Here is a 21483-nt window from a genome sequence, read left to right on the forward strand (position 1 = left end):
AGAGCCCAACATGTAGTTCTCATGTCCATATGTCACATCATTGTCCTGCAGGAAATCAGAGTGCCACGATCATGTTGCTGATCAGCTGCCAGAAGGAGAGAGTGATCTGGAGTTGCGGTCCCGCCTCTGCGTGTTTTTACGATCCTCAAGAAGTCATCCACCTGCTGTGAATTTGCACAGATATTATGTTTGCCTTCATGGAAGATTCGGAGCTTTGCAGGATATAAAAGGGCATATTCTATGTTGGCATTGCTTCAGCTTTGCGGGGAGAAATTTCCACTTGCCTCCTAAACTGCGAGGGTGAAATCTGGGTAGACAGAGAAAGAATTGCCCTTGAATTGTAACGGTTTTATTTCACGGGCTTTTTGCAGAGCTGTATCTCGGTCCCTAAAGTTAAATAGTCTGGCGATAATGGGTCTTGGGGTGGCACCAGGTGGAGCACGTGGCCCCAGGGAGCGGCGTGCACGCTCCACTACAAAATGAGGTGAAAAGGAGTCTGCCCCCAAATGAGCTTTTCAGGAGACGCTCCACGTAGTCTTCTATTCGTCCGGTGTTGGTAATTTCCGGAATACCTACTAAACTAATATTGTTGCGGCGGCTCCGAGCTTCAATGTCCTCATTCTTCGCCGCAATGACTTTTTGCAAAGTATCCATGCTCGTGACTTGCACTTGTAATTGAGACGTGGTGTCCTCATTCTCAGATATGCGACGTTCAGCTTCCTTAAGCTGCTTATCATGCTTGTCAACCTTGTGAACCAGGAAGTCCAGGCGATTAATAATTGTGCCCATCTTCCCGGATAAGTCTGTCAAACTGTGCTGGTCGGCCAAAAGAAGTGTCTTGATGTGATCGCCAGGTGATTGCGAGGAGGATTGGCTAGGATCCATGTCTGGCGATTCAGAGTCCACCGAGGTGGAGCGCGTCGCGGCTTTCTTGGCTTCAAATGTCAATCTGGGTTGACGGGTGTCGGTTTTCCCCATGATGCACAGTCCCAAGACAGGGTGTAGGGCCGCAAGCGCCGCAGTCCAGGAGCACCTGATGTTCCTCCCTCACATGTATATTCACACTGTATAGGAGATGTCTCCGGAGGGCCCCACATCACACCCAGCCGCAACCAGTTGTCTACAGGACGGTAGTCGCGAGGTCATCTGGAGTCTTGATATCGGAATGCAGCAGCAGTCCGAAGCAGACGTGCGGAGGGGGCACAGGGTTTTCGGTAAATGCAGAAGATATGCCCAGAGTGGCATGGCAGCACGTAGGTAGGGCCCACAGCCAAAGCTCGAGCAAGTTCTCTCAACAGGGTGATGCACAGGGAAGAAGGAGTGGGGAGGGTGCCTGGGCCACAGTGACCGCAATTCCTACAGGGTTAGACCATGTATATCAGGTGCCAGCATGCAACGCGCAGCTTGTAAGTGGTTGTAAGTGCTTGCAAGTTCAGAGGCCTATTCAGCGGGCATAGACGGCATCACAGGTCACAACCCCTCCCCCAAAATGTGTAGGTGCGGCACCAGATACCTGCTACAGGTTGTCAGAGGCAAAGAGGTAGAGGCGCCAGTCCCAAATATGCCAAATAAGTGGAGACCGCTCAGTGTGCAGCAAACGGTCCCGCCAGGATACAAGCTGCTAGTAGGGAATGTGGCACGCCGCGGTTGCCTTCCTAATGCAGCGGTGTCTACCTTTGTTAATTGCTCCACTGGGGGTAAGTTCAATAATTGCTGAGCGTTGCAAGGGGAGATTCCAGGTGGGCCGCCAACCATCTCAGGGCACAGTCAGGGCACAATCCGGGGGTGATAAATGCGGGCCGCTCCCGTCCCAAACGCACAGTTATGGCAGCACAGCAAGACTCCGAGTCTTCTAAGGGGGGGGAGCCTGGAGCGGCTACACGCGACTCTCACCGGTCTCGAGGAACGGGAATCTGCTGGTTGTTCACGGCTCACCTCGGAATGTAGAAGGCAGGAAGCAGCTTCAATCAGCTCAGCAATCAGGCGGGCAGGGGATATCCCCGAAGAGGTAACGCGGCTCAGTCCCAGATTAGCCCAGGACCCCGTGGGAAGTCGAGGTGGTCGCGTAGAGTCAGCAGCCCAGCAGGGTTCCAGCAAGGAAGTTCGTTCTCGAGCCCGGCAGCAAAGAAGCGCCTTCTATGCCCAAATCACGCACCAGGAGCTCCGTTTTTTTGCCCAGTGCGTCCGACGGGCCTCATCAAGATGTAGGAGGCAGCATCAGTCGATAATAACAGGTAGATGATTGGATATTTTGCGGATGTCTTCACCGGGCTTCCAGAGCCTCACAGGTGTGCGGCCATCTTGGATGTGTGCCACTTAACGCCCGCGAAGAGCCTTAAATCAGCCGCTCCACACTGGTCTTGCAGTGCTCATGGCAGTGCTTAATTTGTAAAAAATAAATAAATATTAGATGGCCGGGTCCTCGTCAGGAGGCCATTGCAGCTTGCACTAGCCTTTGCCCCTGCCAGCGCTGCCTGTACAGTACAAGCACAGCTTCTAACCATCTCACTTCTACAAAAGTGACAATTCAGACTATTCCATGCCATCCAAAACTATAAGAATTGTTTGGGTGGCAGGTATTACTCATTTAAACGTAAATTAAATTATTGCACAACTGTTTCTGTGCTCATTTCGGAGCTAGACAAACAGCGCCGCTAAGTGATTGACTGTATCACGTGCCGGTGTTGACAATTAAGTGCCAGTGTTGAGCACCGGAAACCACCGGCTCAAATTAAGCACTGCCTGGGTTTCATTGGTGACATTTTTTTTAATAAGCTCTATGATGTGGCCTTGTCAGAGGGCTTGTTTCAATTTCAGCTTGGACAATGGAGGCAGAGCAAGTTGGGCTATGGTGGGAACACAAACTAGGAAAGGATGGAGGGCTGATGGGGAGAAGAAAAAGAAAGTGCCATGAAATGGATAGTGGTATTCACTTAGTGCTTTTTTGTTATGGTGGGTGGGGGGCTAACACTAGCATTGGAAGGAGAGGCAACATGGAAAACGTGTGGGAGGAAAAAAGTAAACATGGTCACTGGGGGGTGGGAGAGAGCAGACGGACAGAGGATAAATACCGGATGGAGCCAGCTGCAAAAGACGCACTCTGCAGAGTGTTCTAACAAAAAGAAAAAATAGCTCCCAATAATGCCAGCAGTGGAAGGACACAAGTACTTGGGTCATGCTCCAGGGGAGGGCCACAAACAAGTAGAGGAAGTGGCGCTGACCAGCAGGGATGTAAGCAATTGAGGTGAAATGAAGCCAACCACTGACAAGTAATGAATTGAATACATACTTCATACTCATTCAGCTTAGAACTGTCCGCGTGAAAAAGAGATGGCCATCAACTACGCAGCTTATATATTTTATTACCTTTTTCAGGGTACACGGTGCTCTGCTCTGAGCCCCCGGAATTTGTTGAGGAGGAGTGGAACGAGCGCATGATCGCCAGAGACCTCGAGGAAAAAACAGTCGTGTGCTGATCAACAAATGGCGGCTCGAAAAATAGAAAGCGCTAGGGCCGGTTCTAGGATTTGTGGGGCCCCGGGCGGAGGAAAATGTGCCAGGCCCCTCTAATTTACATAATTGCCACCTTCAGGGCTCCAGAAGCTGCTGTGCAGACTTCTGGGGAGTAGTTCCATCTCTGCCACCTACAAGCACTACTTTCACAGCTCATATCGGGCTGAAGGTGTGAGAATAGCTTGGGGGCTGAGAGTTAAAACTGTGCACACGGTAAAGTGATGACAATGGGTGTCCTGCAGTGTCTCTCAATGAGCAGCCAGGCAATAGGAATAATTGAAGGCCAAAATGCATCTCCTTGCAACTGGCACAAGAGGAAGTGTCCCCCTCCCCTAGACCTACCCACACCATCCCCGAGAGGCCCAGAGAGGGGGGCCCCTGGTGTAAGACCAATTGCAAACAGACACCTTTCTTCAATGCTGCTCCCTGATTACCTCCATGCAGCACCAAAGCAAGAAAAGGTACAACAGCTCCAGAGGATCAGATCTGCCTCTCCGCCAAGTATGGAGGCACCACAATCTACCGGAGCCGAGGCGTACTAATACCCAGGTGACACAACGGCAATCACAGAGAAGAAGTCCAATCCAGTCTTCCAAAGCACCAGAAGCAAGCACCCATTGAGGGACATCAAGGCACCCGTGATCCACTTCCTGAGTGGCCCAGCTGTTCAGAGATCGCCTCTCCAAGTTGCCTGCTTTTGACCGTGAGGACCTCAAGACACACCACGTCCGGCTGACCTGTTCGCTCTCCACCCGGCCCCACCTCCTCCCTCCAAGGAGAATCACTGGTATTATCTGTGAGTCCTCCTGTGCAGAGTTCTTTCAAGTGGCCCCCTTCATTTTTGCTCACCAGTTACCAAGACCCTCAGCACTCTGCTTGTGTATGATCGGGGAAACTCCCGAATTTATCCTGCTGGAACTTTGGACCTGTTCCTGAAATCGACCTAAAACAAGAAGGTGAACTTTATGAAAGCAATGCCTGATTTTATATGCATTTTTCGACTTCTTTCTCATGACTTTCAATGGTGTGTAATTGTGCACAAAAATGATATATTTTCTGTACTTTGAAAAAGCATAACCCCGAAAGTACGTTCCTTAGAACTGTGTTCATGGTCTTAAAAATTACATACCATTTGGCTTTATTTTTAGAATTAGTCTCAGATTTAATCTTGAGTGTGTCTCTAAATTACTGCCTCTTTGAGTACAACAAATCTCTGAAAAGCCTAACTTCCTCCCCTCTCTACCACAAAAAGAGAGTTAGTATTAACTACTTATACCTCTGTATATGGTTTGAAGGTCACGTCTGTAGCTGTGTGCCAATACCTAGAGGCCACAACTAGAGTGTTCTGTCCAGCTCTAGAAAGCCCATAGAGTTCTGTCCTGGACTGGTGTTGTTTCCAAGTCTGGACTAAGAACTCCACACCTGTGGCAGTGTGCCCATTCATGAAGGCCACGTCTACAGTGTCATGTATAGTTCTGAAATACACTTCTGGAGTGCTGTGCCTGGTCTGGAGACCATTCTATAGTAGTGTGTACATATTTAGAGGCAACGTCTAGAATATTGGGTACAGTTCTGAAAGACACATCTGGAGTGCCGTCTCCTGGTCTTCTTGTGTATCTCAGTCTGGGCGTCACATCTGTAGTAGTGTGCCCAACCTGAAGGCTGCATCTAGAGAATTGTGTACAGTTCTGAAAGACACTTCTGGAGTGCTGTGTCACGGTTTGGTGTTGTGTTTTGTGTCCTGGTCTGGAGGCCGCATTTGTTGCAGTGTGCCCATACTTGGCGGTCACATATATTGTGTCATTTACAGTTCTAAAATGCACATCTAGAGTGTTGTTTTGCAGTGTGATGTTGTGTGCTGTGTCCTGCTCTGGAGGCCACATCTCTAGTAATGTGCCCATTCCCCAGGGCATATCCAGAGTGCTGTATACAGTTCTGAAAAGACACATCTGCAGTGTTTTGTCACGGTCTACTGTTGTTTTGTGTCCTGGCCTGGAGGCCGCATCTGTAGTAGTTTGCCCATACATTGAGGCCACATCAAGAGTGCTGTGTACCGTCCTGAAAGACACATCTGTAGTGTTGTGTCGTAGTCTGGTGTTGTGTCTGTGACCTGGATTGGAGGCCACATCTTTAGAAGTGTGTCCATATCTGGAGGCCACATCTGGAGTGCTGTGTACAGTTCTGAAAGACACATCTGGAGTGGTGTGTTACGGTCAGGTGTTATTTTGTGTCCTGGTCTGGAGGCCGCATCTTTAGTAGTTTGCCCATACTTGGAGGCCACATCTGGAGTGCTGTGTACAGTTCTGGAAGACACATGTGGAGTGTCCAGAGGCCACTCCCAGAGAGTTGTGTCCAAGTCTTGATGCTTAACATGGGAGACAGTTTAATTCTGGGATACAAACACGGTAAAGGTGTCAGAGGTTATGGGTAAGACATAAATACTCCTCCTGGGCATGAATGCAGCAGAGAAGAGAGAGGGGAAATATCAGATAGATATGTTCATACCCCTGGGTCTGGAGGAGGAGGGAGGAGGCAGCTAGAACAGGAAGAGGGCCATGCAATGCCTGAGAGGTGTGAAGACAGGAGAGGAGAACATATTTAGACAGAAGTGTGGATTCTGTGCAGGGAGCACTTAGGTGAGATTTATATAGGGGGAGACACAGCCACGTCTTTTTCACTTAAAGAGTATTAAAGGCACATCACTATCACACCGTAATGTTTTTACTACTTTATGTTCAATACTTCAAGAGAATAATAAATAGGTATGTTAAAAAACAAGTTCACATAATAACTAAAGATGCTTAAAGGAAGGACTCGATTTCTACAAGTTCATTGATATGTTTAGAATAAAAAGTCGCTCAAAAACGACCCACAGGTCTCCAAGTGTTTGCATCGTAGTGTTTTTATTACTGTGTGTTCAATAGTTTAAAAGAATAATAAATAGGTATGTTAAAAAACAAGTTCAGGTTACAACTAAAGATGCTTATAGGAAGGACTCGGTCTCTACAAGTTCATTGATAACTTTAGAATTCAAAGTCGCTCAAAAAGAAACCTCAGGTTTCAGAGTGTTTGCAACAGATACATAAGCAGACAGGCTGTCCCCGGTGTGCTCTACCTGCCACCAGCACCCTCCTTTCTTTGTAATTATTTTACGACCCAGATTCCCCCTCCGGCCATACTCCCACCCTGTGGTGAGTCTTGAACACTGAGCTGCGGGGTGCTGCCACGGACACCTGCTGGAGCTCCCTGGCACACCCCCTTCCACGCCTTGGCTTCTCCCTTCCTCCCCCGCTCTGCCCTCACGTGGTACGTGCCGGCCTCCATAGCACTGTATCATACGCAGGCCTTCCCCAAGCGAAGTCAGGCTGACCTCCAGCTCTGTTTTTCTTGGTTTGAGGGATGTTTGTTTGGATGCCCTGCCTCCTGCCACCTCTCTCTCTCCATGCCCAGCCTGCCAAGGCTGCAGAGATTGCTTCACGCTCAGCAAGAGTATAAAATGTAGTGCAGAAGCCTTGGGCCTGGCATGTCTCTGTAGCCATGCTCTCTGCCCTGCTGCTGGTCGCCTTCGTCCTGGTGAGCCTCATGCTAGGCCGCTGCTGGAAGCCCAGCGGTGACCGGGGGCTTCCATCTCCTCCGGGCCTCCCCCTGCTGGGGAATCTGTTGGACCTGGCCCGGAATGACCTGCCCGTGCACTTTATGAAGCTGGCCCGCCGCCACGGGCCCATCTACAGGCTGCGCTTTGGAGCACATGGTGAGTAGCGATCCTTGGCCTCCTGGACTAAGCAGCGCCAGTGGTTGTTCAGGGTCTAACAGGGGTCTAAAGGTCTGGTTCAGTGGTCCACCCTCATGCATGGTCTGCCGCCAAGTGGTAACTCCAAAGCAGTCCAGGTGCAGAGTTGAGCTCTATGGGTGGGTCTTGCCCCGGCTTCTCCTCGCCAAGTGTAGAGGTGCAGTCAATATTCTCTTCTTGACACCGCACACTCAGCTAAGGAAGGTGGGCGCACAACATTTACTGGGGCATCGTCATCGCCCCCTAAGGTCCATGGCATGCGTCTGTCTAAGGTGGTCACACAACTTCAACTGGAAATCTCTGTCACCCTCTAAGGTCTGTCCAAAGTGGGCGCGCAGGTGGTGGCCATAATCTCCATTTACGGTCTGCATCAGGATCTGTTAAAGGTGAGGGCACTTTTAATGATGCCCCTCGCCTCCTCCCTCGGTCTGTGACAGGGTGCTGTTCCGGTAGACACAGCTACAGAAGGTCTGTGCTCAGGACCGGTTCATGGTGGGTGCACACCGTCTCCTAAAGGCCTTCGTCGTCTCTCAGCATCTTCAACTAGGGTCTGTCCATGGTGGGTTCGTGGTAGAGCCCCCCTCCTCTGACAATTAGCCATGCAGCCCTTCTTATGTATGCCTGACTAGCAGTTCAGAATCATTTCCAAGATGGCGCTGGCGCTGGCGCTGGTCCTGTTCCATGTTCTCTCATATGATCATAGAATTGAATGTTAGCTCAGGGTGCAGTCCACTCAAGGAGGGGATGGGGGAGAAATCACATGCCAGAACCTTGTCGTTTCATATGATGCTTGAGAGTGCATGCGAGTTTTCTTTAGAAGTCTGTAATGCAACTGGCGCTCTGCGCTCATGTACAGCGCTCTGATACCTTCGGGTCGAGCTCGGGCTACATAAAGCAGCAAAAAAAACAACAACAACAAAAAGTGCATGTTCTCTCCCTTGAGGCTGCTCCAAATAAAGAGCTCACTCTTGCTGCATGCAGGGGCCCAGCTGAGGTTCTATGCACCCCCCTCGCCCAAGCATTGAGGTCTCCATTCCCAGCTCAATGCGCTGAGCTCCAGTCTCTTCCAGTCTCAGGGTCCAAGGATAGTCCAGAGCAGAGTGCTGTTTATCAGGCAAGGGGGATGGAGGCGCTATTTCAGATGAAGCCGAGCAGTGAGCAGACAAGGGACAAACCGGATGGTGCTCAGCTCACATGAAAGCATCTCTCCTGCTTTCACAGGGTCCAACATGTGTTCGAGATCTCCGAAAGGCCCCGTAGAAAAGGCCAGATGTCAACCCTGTCTCCTAAACTGACACCCTCTGTAATCTTGGGCAAATTACTCCTTAAAATTAACTTGGCAATATTAAAATACACGTGTCAATGTCCACTAGAGCTGCAGCCTTCACTCGAGCGCAAGGCCTGCTGTTATTCTGCCCCCAGGAGGGCATGCTGGGGTGTAGCTGGGTCTGCCAGTCCTTAGCTCCTACACATTCGGGTCGATGCTGCTGTATCGATGAATGACTGAATGAAGGTCACTGTTGTAGAATTGCAAGCACACCAATGGAAAGCATACTTGAACTACTACTGAGCACTGGTGGTTACTTGGAGGGGAGCGGGCATTCCATCCCATGTATTTTATATGATTGCTGTGAAGATAGAGCTATTGACAAATACAAATCAGTCATGACCCTCTTCCCACTAAAAGGGTCCTCTCAGACCGACTGCAGACCTTCAGAGGGGAGGGCTCTGCTAGTTCGTATTGGTCTGTCCCTTTCTGGAAGTGGCCAAGACATATGGTTAGTTTGTGTCTGGGTTTGCGCAGCGAGCAAAGTGCATAGTGCAATGGAATGGAATGTCTCCAGCGATTTAGATTAGCTCGATCAATCCATCAGCAAAAGTTGCTGTTCTCATCATTCCATTTTATTGCTCTATGTTTTTTTGGGGTGTGCGAATGAATAAGTGCATATTATTACCACTACGAAAGTCTGTTTCTTCCCTTTTTACCTCGGACGCTCTTTCCCTCTAAGTGAATGAGTGAAGTAAAGTTAATATTAGTGAAATGTTTGTTATTCCCCCTTCCGCCCCAAATTGTATTATCATGTTTGCATTTGTGTAGGGCAGATCTGCAATTTGTATGGCCTCGCAGCATAGTGGACTCTGCCTGGGATCTGCGCTTCCATCCTTACAGCCTGGATCCTGGGTGCTGGTGTGTTGATGTGTTTCGGTGTTGTTTTTTGGATGGTGTTGTCATTAAGCACTGGGTTCCATTGCAGGAAGCCTGTACCTAGCTATGTTGATGGTTGGGTGTCAGTCTTTCGTCCTTTGGTCTTGAATGCATGTTTTTGGTGTAGGAGTCCCCAGGACTTTGCCTAGGATTCTTTTAGGTGGATGTATGTCCTTCTTCCGGTCAGTATAGGTGATAGCAGAATGGTTTTGTTGTCTGTCTGATGTTTCTGGGCTGTTTGGACATTTGTGTTATGTAGAGTGCGTTTGAAATGGTGGTCTCCTTGGTGGTTAGTGCTGTTTGGAGTGACGTCATAGACAGATGTTTGGCATATTTGTGCTGTGTGATGTGTTGGTTGGTGTATGTGAGATGTGCTGTCTCAAGTCTTCTGTTGCATTGAGTGTAGGAAGACTTTAGGGCTTCGATTGTGTCCCATCTTTTGGTGGCTAGTGTCTCTAGGAGTGAAGAGATAGCCCACTAAACGGCGTGTCTTTGTTGAGTAGAGCTTTTGTGTTGTGTTTTGTGTTTCAGATTGCAATTCCGTCTAACTGTTTTAGACAAAGGTGGGTTGTTTTCACATAGGTGTTCTACTGCATGTCTGTAACCTTTTCTTCTTTCATGTAATGCGTGTCATATCTTGGTGCATAGGGTGCTCAGAGTTCGGGATTACATAATATTTCTTTGGGATGTTATTTATTTGCAGTTTTATGTACTGTGATCCAGGGCAAGAAAAGCTGCAGGTACAGGCACCACGGTTAGTTGTTATTCTTACAGGGGGTGTTCTGTAAGTACAAGATGTTGTTTGTAATGTGTGTTGTTGGTTATTGATCTGTCCTGTGGCTGTGTCCTGTAAGTAAGTACAGAGATTGTTATTAATGTCTGCTGTTGGTTGGTGATCTGTCCTATGGGTGTGTCGGGAAAGCACAGAGCTTGTTTCTAATGTGTGCCTCTGATGGTTGATTTGTAGTGTGTGTGTGTGTGTGTGTGTGTGTAAGATAAGTATAAGATGTTGTTTCAAATGTGTGCTGTTGGTTATTGATATGTCCTAGGGTGTGTTGGGTAAGTACAAGATGTTGTTTCTTAAGTGTGTTGTTGGTTGTTGGTCTGTCCTGCAGGTGTGACGGGTAAATAACGATGTTGTTTCTAATGTGTGCTGCTAATAGGGAAGACCCTAGTCACCACCTTGGTTTTCTCTAAAACGGACTATGGAAATGCTCTTTTTCTGAATTCCCAGAAATCTGTCCTGTCCAAACTACAGTCAGTGCAGAATGCGGCTGCCAGAATTCTTTTACACATCCCTCGCCGCCAGCCCACCACTCTCGCCATTCGCCAGCTTCATTGGCTCAGAGTGGAGAGTCGAATTAAATTCAAGGCCCTCTGCATTGCCTATAAAGCAGTGCACGGTGTTGGACCCAAGTTTTTGATCGAGGCCTTTCAGTTGTACATCCCCACAAGGTCCCTTAGATCTGCTAACACCTGCCTTTTACCAGTACCTCGCACTAGGACGGTAACCTGGGGAGACAGACGTTTCCTGGTGGCTACACCAAAACTCTGGAACCTACTGCCATTAAATATCAAACATGCTCCCAACCTGATGAGCTTCCGGAGACTCCTAAAGACATGGTTGTTTATCCAGTGAAATTTGTTGCTGCGGTCCTGCTAGCCCACACCTGCGCCGAGACACCTTCGGGTATTTGTTTGCGCATTAAAATTTTTATAAATAAATAAATAGTTGCTTTGTAGTGTGTTTGGGATAAGTCTGAGATGTTATTTCTAATGTGTGTTGTTGATTGTTGATCTGTCCTTTGGGTGTGTCGGGTAAGTGCAGAGGTTGTTTCTAATGTGTGTTGGTGGTTGTTGATCTGTTCTGTGAGTGTATTGGGTAAGTACAAAGGTTGTTTCTAATGTGTGTTGGTGGTTGTTGATCTGTTCTGTGAGTGTGTTGGGAAAGTAAGAGAGGTTGTTTCTAATGTGTGTTGGTGGTTGTTGATCTGTCCTTTGGGTGTGTCGAGTAAGTGCAGAGGCTGTTTCTAATGTGTCTTGGTGATTGTTGAGTTGTTCTGTGAGTGTGTTGAGTAAGTACAGAAGTTGTTTCCTATGTGTTTTGACGGTTGTTGATCTGTCCTCTGGGCATGTCCGGTACGTGCAGAGGTGGCTTCTAATGTGTGCTATTGGTTGTACATTTGTCCATGGGTGTGTTGTGTAAGTACGAAAAGGGTGTTTCTAATGTGCGTTGGTTGATCTGTCCTTGGGTGTGTCTTATAAGTATGAAACACAAATGGTACCAGGCTGTTCCTATTATGAGTGGGGGTTTGGTGTTGGTGACACCCGTGCGTAGTGATATAACGCTTGGGTATCCAATTTGTTGGATATAATGGCCTCACACACCCTTGCAGGTGTCATGCTTCATCATCGGCAATGCTCCTCGTTGGGTCGGCGGTGCAATACCCAACGGGCAACACCTCAAAGAGGGGCTCTTTGGCGGAGATCTTTTTTCCAACTGCCGTATGGGTGAAGTGTGGGTGAGGGGCCCAACGAGGAGCATTGCCGATGATGAAGCATGACACCTACAAGGGTGTGTGAGGCCATTATATCCAACAAATTGGATACCCAAGCGTTATATCACTACGCACGGGTGTCACCAACACCAAACCCCCACTCATAATAGGAACAGCCTGGTACCTTTTGTGTTTCATACCAATTTGGGCGAATACCTAGCTGGACCTACCACTCTCTCTGAGAGTGGCAAACCCGCCCCCTCACTGTCTCCCTTCTTTAAAAACACACATGTCTTATAAGTATGTCAGGTAAGATTGAGAGGTTGTTTCTAATGAGTGTGTTGTTGGTTGTCGATATATACTTGGGTGTGTCGGTAAGTACGAGAGGTTGTGACTAATGTGTGTTGGTGGTTGTTGATCTGCCCTGTCTGTGGGTCAGATAAGTGCAGAGGTTGTTTCTAATGTGTGTTGTTGGTTTTTGTCTGTCCTGTGGGTGTCATGTGTAAGTAAAGATGTGGTTTCTAGTGTGTAATGTTGGTTATTGAGCTGTCCTTGGGTGTGTAAGGTAAGTGCAGAGGTGGTTTCTAATGTGTATTGTTGGTTGTTGATATGTCCTGCGGGTGTGTAAGGTAAGAACAACGGTTATTTCTAAATTGTGTTGGTTGGTGATCTGTCCTGTTAGTGTGTTGTGTAAGTAAAGAGGTTGTTTCTAATGTGTGTTAGTGGTTGTTGTCTGTTCAATGGGTGTGTTTTGTAAGTGCAGCGGTGTTTCTAATGTGTGCTGCTGGTTGTTATGTCTTTTGGGTGTGTCGGCTAAGTACAGCGTTTGTTTCTAATGTGTGCTGTAGGTTGTTGATCTGTCTTGTGGGTATGTCGGCTAAGTACAGAGGTTGTTTCTAATGTGCACTGTTGGTTGTTGATATGTCCGGAGTGTGTCGGGTAAGTACGAGAGGTTGTTTCCAATCTGTGCTGCGAATTGTTGCTTTGTAGTGTGTGTGGGATAAGTATGAGATGTTGTTTCTAATGTGTGTTGGTTGATGGTCTGTCCTGTGGGAGTGTTCTATAAGTAAATAGGTTGTTTGTAATGTGTGCTGGTGGTTGTTGTCTGTCCTGTGGATGTGTTGTGTAAGCGCAGAGGTTATTTCTAATGTGTAATGTTGGTTGTCGATCTGTCCTTGGGCGTGTAAGGTAAGTAGGAGAGGTTGTTTCAAATGTGTGCTGTTGGTTGTTAATCTGGCATGTGGTGTCAATGCATACATTAGGTAGATGGGATATCACTTAGTTTAAGAGGGAACTGAGCACAGCCACTCCAAATATATTATCTGCCCTTTCATCCAAGGAAAGAGCAGCTGGATTTCTCGGTTATTGTATGGTATAAATGCCTGGAATTAGTTTATTATCGTCAATGTGTGTTTTTATCCTCTGACATAGATTTTGTGGTGTGTCTGGTTGAACGTTTGAAAGGATTATTTTGCTGCACACTGAGCTCTACATTTTATCATTCTGTGGGATAAATTATAATAAAAACACATTTTAACATAGTAGTCACCGCCGCAGTGTTGTCATTTAAAATAAGTATAAAATAAAAAGCACAACTGTCATCAAGTTCACTGCTATTCAACGTGTCGACCTCTCAAGCATGAAGGGCTGAGTTGGCCGGGTTGGTATTTAAACTTGGTCCTAGACTTGAGTTGGCATACAGATGGCCACAGTGACTGCTGTGCTCGCCCACCCATCACGCAATCTGAGTATTTATGATTTTAAAAAGCTGAATGTTCGCATTTCATGGTTACATTTTTCCAGAATAGTGATGTGATGTATGAAGTATGAAGGCATTTTACAGTTGCAAAGCCCGCCATTTCCAAATCAGAGGGTGAGCCACAGTACTATTGAGAACAGGCGTTTTATGAGTCTGGCTGGGGAGCACACTTTTGTGACCCGTTTCAAATCACAAATGGGAGAGGATATGAAAAGTACGAATCACAAATATGGAATAAGGGGATGTGACCTCAGTTGCAGACGCAACCTATTGATCAGTTACTGCTCCCCAAGTCTGGGTGGTATCTGATTAATAAAGTGTAATCACAGTCTGGTAGGTCCGGCAGGGACAGGCAAGGTGGGATAAAAAAACTGGGGGGTCTCTCAAAAGGGCGTGGTCAATGTAATTAAGGGCGTGGCTTAATTTGTATTTTGCTGTTTGTGTCATTGCATCCAGATATAGGATACAACAAGTAACAACATACCTACAACAAGTCAGGGCTATTATCTTTATCAATGGTTGTTAGTTTCGTAGGATAAATAAGCAGCAACTATGGCTTGTATATCATATTGAAAAAGTTTCCAATTAAAGCCCTGGTGACACCACGACAGTGTTGCTGCTCCTGAGTTTCAAAAAGAGAAGTGAAATCCAGAGAGAAAATGACTCTTTAAAGGATTTCCCTTCCCCTGCATCGCTCATCTGGCAGGAACCCATGTCGTAACATCCGAAACATCGGTGTGCCTGCTGTCACTGCAGTCTGGACAAAAACGGACCGCCTGTGCCAGGGGACAAAACAGAGCCCGATAGAGACCCGTTTCGAGGCTCCCTTTTAAAAACTGCTAGTGCTCAGACCCGGTAAGACCCGGCCCACTTAAAGCCCTGGTGACAGGTACACCTTCTAGTCTCACCTGGAGGTGTCGTTGGAGTCAGAGAGCCTGGTTGGTTCAGCAGGGCCAAGTACACATCCGGCTCTACCCTGGAGGTGTCAGTGGAGTCACAGAGTTTCGTAGGTACGGCAGGGCCAGGTACATGCCTGCCTCTAACCTGGAGGTGTCGGTATAGTCACAGAGTCTGGTAGGTGTGGCAGGGACAGGTACATGTCCAGCTCTCACCTGGAGGTGTCGGTGGAAACACAGAGGGGCAGATTAACAAGCCCCTTGCGCCACTAGTGCGTCACTTTTAGTGTTGTACCGGTGGTGCATTTTACTGCTCCATATTTACAAGGATAGGAAAAACCACCCTGCGTGGCTCTCCCTCGCCTTGTAAATATGGCCCCTTTGCATGCAGCACTTTGTGTGAAAGGGGTGTTCCATGGGTGTTGCTGTGGGTGTTCCCACCCAGCACCCATGGAACCAGACACATTCCCAGATTAACGAGGAATCGTAAATCTGGAAATGCTTGTGAATGCTTCACCTCCCCGGGCAGGCATAGGGAGACGCAACAAGGAGAAATGTATTAATTTCTCCTTGTTTTCTTTTCCTATTTCTATGTGTGCTCCTGCAGCACACATAGAATGTTAGAAATCTCCTCTAATGGTTGTTTATGTACAGGAAGGGTTCCCTTCCTGCATATAAACAATCATAGAAACAATGTCGTTTTTAGGTCTCGCCATGCGCTACATAGGAGACCTCTAGTAATCGATTCACCTTTTCTGACAAAAATGTGAATGCTTTGCATAGCATAGCTTTCAATGACAACGCGTGCACGTTTGGCGATTCCCGTGCGGGAGCGAGCTTTGCAACCATCTGTTTGTAATTAACAGATGATTCCTGCTTGCTCCCACAAGGGAAACAGGCGCAGGCCCCTTCCTCTCTCCCCTCCCTCTGCTGCCTCTGGTCAAACTTTTTTTTAAAACTTTCAGCGCGAGGCGCGCACGCTTGTTCTCCTTCTCTGCCCTCTCCCTGGCTCTCTGCCCCCATTGTTCTGTCTCCTTACATCCACTTTATTCGCCCTCTCCCCGAGTCACTCCCCACATGTCCCCGCCTCGCCGTCTGCCCCCCATTTCTTGCCTCTCCTCCGTCTCAATCTTCTGTCCTCCCACTTTGCCTGCTCTGCACGTTCTATACACCACATCACTTTCTACCTCTGGGTCTTATCTGCCACCCCCCATCAGCGCGTCTGTGCACGTCCCATTTTCTTGCCCCTCACCCTGTTTCCATCTGTCCAAAATCACAATCTTCGCTTCCCGGTCTCGCCATCTCGTTGCCCACCTTTCACTTTTTATCACCCTCTCTTCGACCTGCTAGTTCAATCCCTCTGTTTCCACTGCTGAAGTCTGACCAGCTCCCTCCCCCATCCATCACCCTTCCGGGCCCCCCGTCAGCTCGCCCACTGCACGACTGTCAAACCCCCACTTCAATCTTATCTCACCATCACCTTCCTCCTCGTGTATAGCGCTTACTAGCCCTAACGAAACCCTAAAGCGAGCCACACCCCCCCAGGCCTCACCTTGCAGCCCTTCCATGTTGCATCTGCCACCTCCATCGCCAGGCCATTAACCTTTTAAGTCCCGACTTTATCCAGTTGCAAATGATTTTCATGATGCGCTGTGGTCCATTTGGTGCCATTAAAGAAACAATCACTACAGGTCTCTGAACCCTCCGGGCTATCAAACCAAGGACTCATGCACTCGAGCAACCCCACCACTCATTTTGTGCGCCATCTCGCCCTGAGGGGCCATTCGTATCTCCAGCTGTGCCTGTACTCCCCCCTCCCTCCATACTGTACCTCATCTTGCCATCCTTCTGCTCCTCTCCCCCCTTCACTTCCTACTTACTCCTCTCCCACATCCTCGCACTTCACCTCCGTTCTCCTGGAATTTGCTTGCATGCCCGTGTATTTATCTTTTATCTGCTACAGCCTTGTTTCTTCCCTGGTCTACATACACTACCGCATTCTCCAAAACCACCCCTCCCAGCCTCAAACTTCAGGTCACGATACCCTAAACCCTTATAATTGCTTGCATCCGGACTGCCCCTGCCCTGTGTGGAGTTGATCTTCAGAGTGCAGCGAAGGCTAGATGAGTGAGAGATGCAGTGCATTCATTGAGTGGGTGATGGGGTCTGTGTAATCCGGGGACTCGGGTCGCACCCGAGAAATCTGCAGTGTGGGAGGCGGGAGCTGTGCAGTAATCAGAAAAATGCATTTACCAAAGGAGGAGTGAACAGCGGGGAGGGAAATCGGGCTCCAACAGAAGTTGTGCAGTACCGGGGGATTTTAAAAAATGGAATACATGTTAACAAAAAAAAACAAGCATTGACATAGCCAATAGGTCTCGCTTTTGGGACCTTATAAGTATTTAGTTATGCAGCACCATATCCTTGGTACAACAACATCAACTGTTGAATGGCTAAACACTTATAAGGTCCCAAAGGTGAGACCTATTGGCTATGCCAATGCTTATTCAACTTCTATGCGTGCACACATAGAAGTTGAAAAACGGCATTTCAGATTGTTTATGTGAAGGAAGGGAACCCTTCTTGAACAAAAACGATCTCCCCACGATGCAGGCATCCTTGCACCATGGTGCAAGGGTGCCTGCGCCAGCGCATGGCTGCAGTTTGTGCGCCAGCGCAGGGGAAGCACAGAGATGCGACATATTGTTGTAAATATGTCTCATCCCTGTGCTTTGAAAGTGACTCAGTTTGGCGCAGCCAAATGGCTTGCGTTCCGCACTGAGCCACTTTCTTGTAAATCTGCCCCTCTGTGTTTCCACCGACACCTCCAGGTGAGAGATGGATATGTACCTGTCCCTGCCATGCCTACCAGACTCTGGGGCAGATTTACAATGAAAGTGACTCATTGCGGAATGTAAGCCATTTGGCTGCGTCCGCACTGAGTCACTTTCAAAGCACAGGGATGAGACATATCTACAACAATATGTTGCATCTCTGTTGCTATTCCCACTCCAAAGAGTAAGAGTGCAACAGTAGGGAAAGTATTGGATAGCGAGGGGTAAAAATTACTATTCCCACTCCAGTGAGTGCAACAGTAGGGAAAGTGCTGCATAGCGATGAGGTTAAAAATTACTATTCCCACTCCGGTTAGTGCAACATTAAGGGAAGTGCTGGATAAAGGAAGGGTAAAAATTACTATTCCCACTCCAGTTAGTGCAACAGTAGGGAAAGTAATGGATAGCGGAGGGGTAAAAATTACTATTCCTACTCCATTGAGTGCAACAGTGTGGAAAGTGCTGGATAGCAAAGGGGTAAAAATTACTATTACCACTCCAGTTAGTGCAACAGTAGGTAAAGTGCTGGAATGCGGAGGGGTAAAACTCGCCAATTCACACTCGAGTGAGTGCAACAGTAGGGAAAGTATTGGATAGCAGAAAAGCAAAAATTATTAATAACATTTAAACAATTTAGAAAAGTTAAATAATCTTAAAAATAAATATACAATATTGAACAAATATACAATTAAATATATTAAACATATAAAAAGAACACATATTATTGTGTTAATTACAGATAACAAAAACCTACAAATATGAAATAAAAAAATACATTTATAAACAATATTTATTTCAAAGGAACAAATATTCACAAACAAACAAATTGTTTAAAACATAAATGTATTTATTTCATTTCCTTCCCTATAACACCACACCAATAAAAAAAGACATCAACATTGTTATTGAAATTTATTTTCATAATTAACATAATTATTAATGAATTTGAAATATATAATTAATAAAAACAGATAATGAACATTTATTAAGTACACATTCTTTAACACTATAATATCCACAACACACCTAAAATAAATTACACAATTATGATTATTAATTATTAATACATTAATTTAAATTGATTAACAAATAATTAATATTTCAATACAAAATAAATTGCTTCCCACCCTTCCCACCATTTATACCTATAAACACAATGCACGCCTAAAATTAATTACACAATTACCATAATCAATTACTAATTAACTAATTTAAATTAATTAACAACTATTTCATCAATAACAAATAAATTACTTCACACCAGTTACACCTATAAACACCACAAAACACACCTAAAATTAATTACACAATTACCATAATTAATTACTAATTAATGATTTACCTTAATTAACTAATTATTAAACAATTATTAATAAATTAATTGACAAATTTAACACTATACCATCACAATCAAACAAATATGAATAAAAATTATTCAATACATTTCATATAATTAAATTACTTCCCACCCTATTCCCCTATAAACCCACAACCCTCTACGGAGCTAAAAACGCAAATTTAAAAAAAAAAAAAATAAGTACTATAAAAACTCAATAAAATTATATAATTACATTTCTTCCCACCCTATTCCCCTATAAACACACAACCCACTACAGAACTAAAACCACAAAATTCTTTAAAAAAAAATTATTACTACTAAAGTTCTAACACATATAATAAAAATAAAAACAATTCTTATACAAAAAAACAAACATCACACACATATAAAATATATACTCAAATACATAACATTAATACAAAATCGATATTTATAACAACTATGTTTTTACAAATGATATTAAACACTTAAATATTTTTTAAATCAACATTACTTACCTTAAGTCGATATTCTTGACCACAAGGATTTTACTGTCGATATTCCTGACCCACGATATTTTTACCATATTTGTGCAATTCGATATTTTTACCATATTCTTTCTCTGCACCACACTAAGGGGCCTATTACGATCGCGGGCGGACCGCATCGGGGCACGGGACCGACCGCCCATGACCCGGTGGTCCCGCCATATGAATTAGAATGCGCATCCCGCATTTTTAACATTGCAGCAGGTGGTGCTGTAAGCAGCACCCGCCGCAATGTTAAAAATGTTGTTGTGTTGTGCCTGCCACCTTGTGTATGCAAATGCAGGGGAATATCATAGGTACCCCAAATGTGCACCCCCCAGCCCCCAACACCCTGGGGGCCCGCTACGAGCCCCCTTCAGCAAAGACGGCAAGCCTTTCCATGGCGGCAATGCAGCTATGGAAAGGCTGCTCACCGCCCGCATCATAATATGGATGGCAGTGTCTTGCTGACACCGCCACCATATTATACAGGTTTTCCGCCCGGTCGACTCGTCGACCGGCAGAACAGCGGTGGACCGTCTTTCGGTCCGCCGCGGACCCCCAGCTATTCTAATGTGGCAGGGGGTCATTCATGGCAGGATGGCGGGTGGATCGGCCCCGCCCGCCATTCTAATGGGTCCCTAAGTATGGAAGTGACAGGTACACCTCCAGCTCTCACCTGGAGCTGTCGGTGGAAATACAGAGTCTGGTAGGTACAGCAGTGCCAGGTACAGCTTAAGGTCTTACCTGAAGGTGATGGGGAAGTCAGAGAGCCTGGTTGGTATGGCAGGGCCAGGTACACATCCAGCTCTCACCTGGATGGGTCGGGGGAGGCACAGAGTCTGGTAGGTATGACAGGGACAGGTACACCTTCAGCTCTGAAATGAAATGAAATGAAATGAAAATGGGTTTTTTAAAGCGCAGATAGTTGCCCGGAGGCGTCCTAGCGCTGAATGCTAACAAGTGATCTCAGTGGGGCTTAAATTCAAAAAAGAGGAAAAAGCTATTTATTGAACAAAAAAGTTTTCAGTTGCTTCCTAAAAGAGGTGAGGTCCGAATTGGACCTTAGGTGAAAAGGCAAACTGTTCCACAACTTGGACGCATTCAGGGAAAAGGACCGACCTCCTGATCTGGACCGTTTGATCTTTGGAACAGCAGCAAGTAGAGCGTTAGTGGACCTAAGCTGTCTGCTGGGTAAGTAGGGAGTAATTAAAGGGCGACTAATTAATGGACCAGTTTCCCAGAAAGATTGGTGGGCAAGACAGAGAGATTTGAAACTGATCCTGTCCTTCACCGGAAGCCAGTGTAATCTTATCAGTCCAGCTTTTACAGCGGTCCTCCGAGGGATTTGGAGCAAAGTCCGAGCCGCACAGTTTTGAATTACTTGTAGCTTTTTTAATGTAAAATCTGGAGCCCCAAGATAGAGCGCATTTCCAAAGTCCAACCTCGAGAGGATTAGTCCTTGGACCACAATTTGTCTTGCCTCAAAAGGTAACAACGGAAGGATCTTGTTCAACATTCTAATGAGGCCAAAACAGGTGGCAGATAGTACAACAGCCTGATGGTCAAACTTCAGGGACTTATCCAACCAGACACCCAGGCTCTTGATGGCATCCCTGGGAACTGGGGGAGTGCCTAGGCAAGCTGGCCAGATCTGGTCAATTGTAGATGGAGCTAGATGTCCCAACATCATGACCTCTGTCTTGTCCCCATTAAGTTTGAGACAAGACAGGGTCATCCACCTACTAACCTCGCTCAGGCATCCCATCAGGTCTGCTGTGCCCACAGGGTCTCCAGCCCCCGTGAGAGAAACCACCAGCTGGGTGTCGTCCGCGTAGGTCACGATCTTAATACCATACGGACGGACGACCCCAGCCAGCGGTCTCATGTAGACGTTAAATAACGTCGGGCTTAATGAGGACCCCTGTGGGACTCCACAGTCCAAGGGCCTGCTTGTAGAAATAGTCGCTCCCTCAAAGACCTGGAATTTCCTGCTGGATAGAAATGAGCGAATCCACTCCAGCGCTCCTCCTTGTATCCCAATCTCCCGGAGGCGCTGTAACAAGATTGTATGATTTACAGTATCGAAGGCGGCACTCAGATCGAGGAGGATGACTGCCACCGATCCTCCCCGATCCAAGA

The 21483-nt window shown here is 46.7% G+C and overlaps 1 protein-coding gene across 1 annotated transcript in view; it reads left to right on the forward strand.

Annotated features, from left to right (window-relative positions):
• The first annotated feature begins 6988 nt into the window (after positions 1 to 6988).
• Positions 6989 to 21483, forward strand: part of CYP21A2 (cytochrome P450 family 21 subfamily A member 2) — an 82686-nt gene continuing 68191 nt past the window's right edge. The window contains exon 1 of the mRNA XM_078641483.1: positions 6989 to 7264. Within this exon, the coding sequence (XP_078497609.1) occupies positions 7051 to 7264 (214 nt within the window). The 5' untranslated portion in view covers positions 6989 to 7050. The remainder of the gene's footprint in view (positions 7265 to 21483) is intronic.

Source organism: Lissotriton helveticus, chromosome 5_1, assembly GCF_964261635.1.
Source record: "Lissotriton helveticus chromosome 5_1, aLisHel1.1, whole genome shotgun sequence".
In the NCBI taxonomy this organism is placed as follows: Eukaryota; Metazoa; Chordata; class Amphibia; order Caudata; family Salamandridae; genus Lissotriton; species Lissotriton helveticus.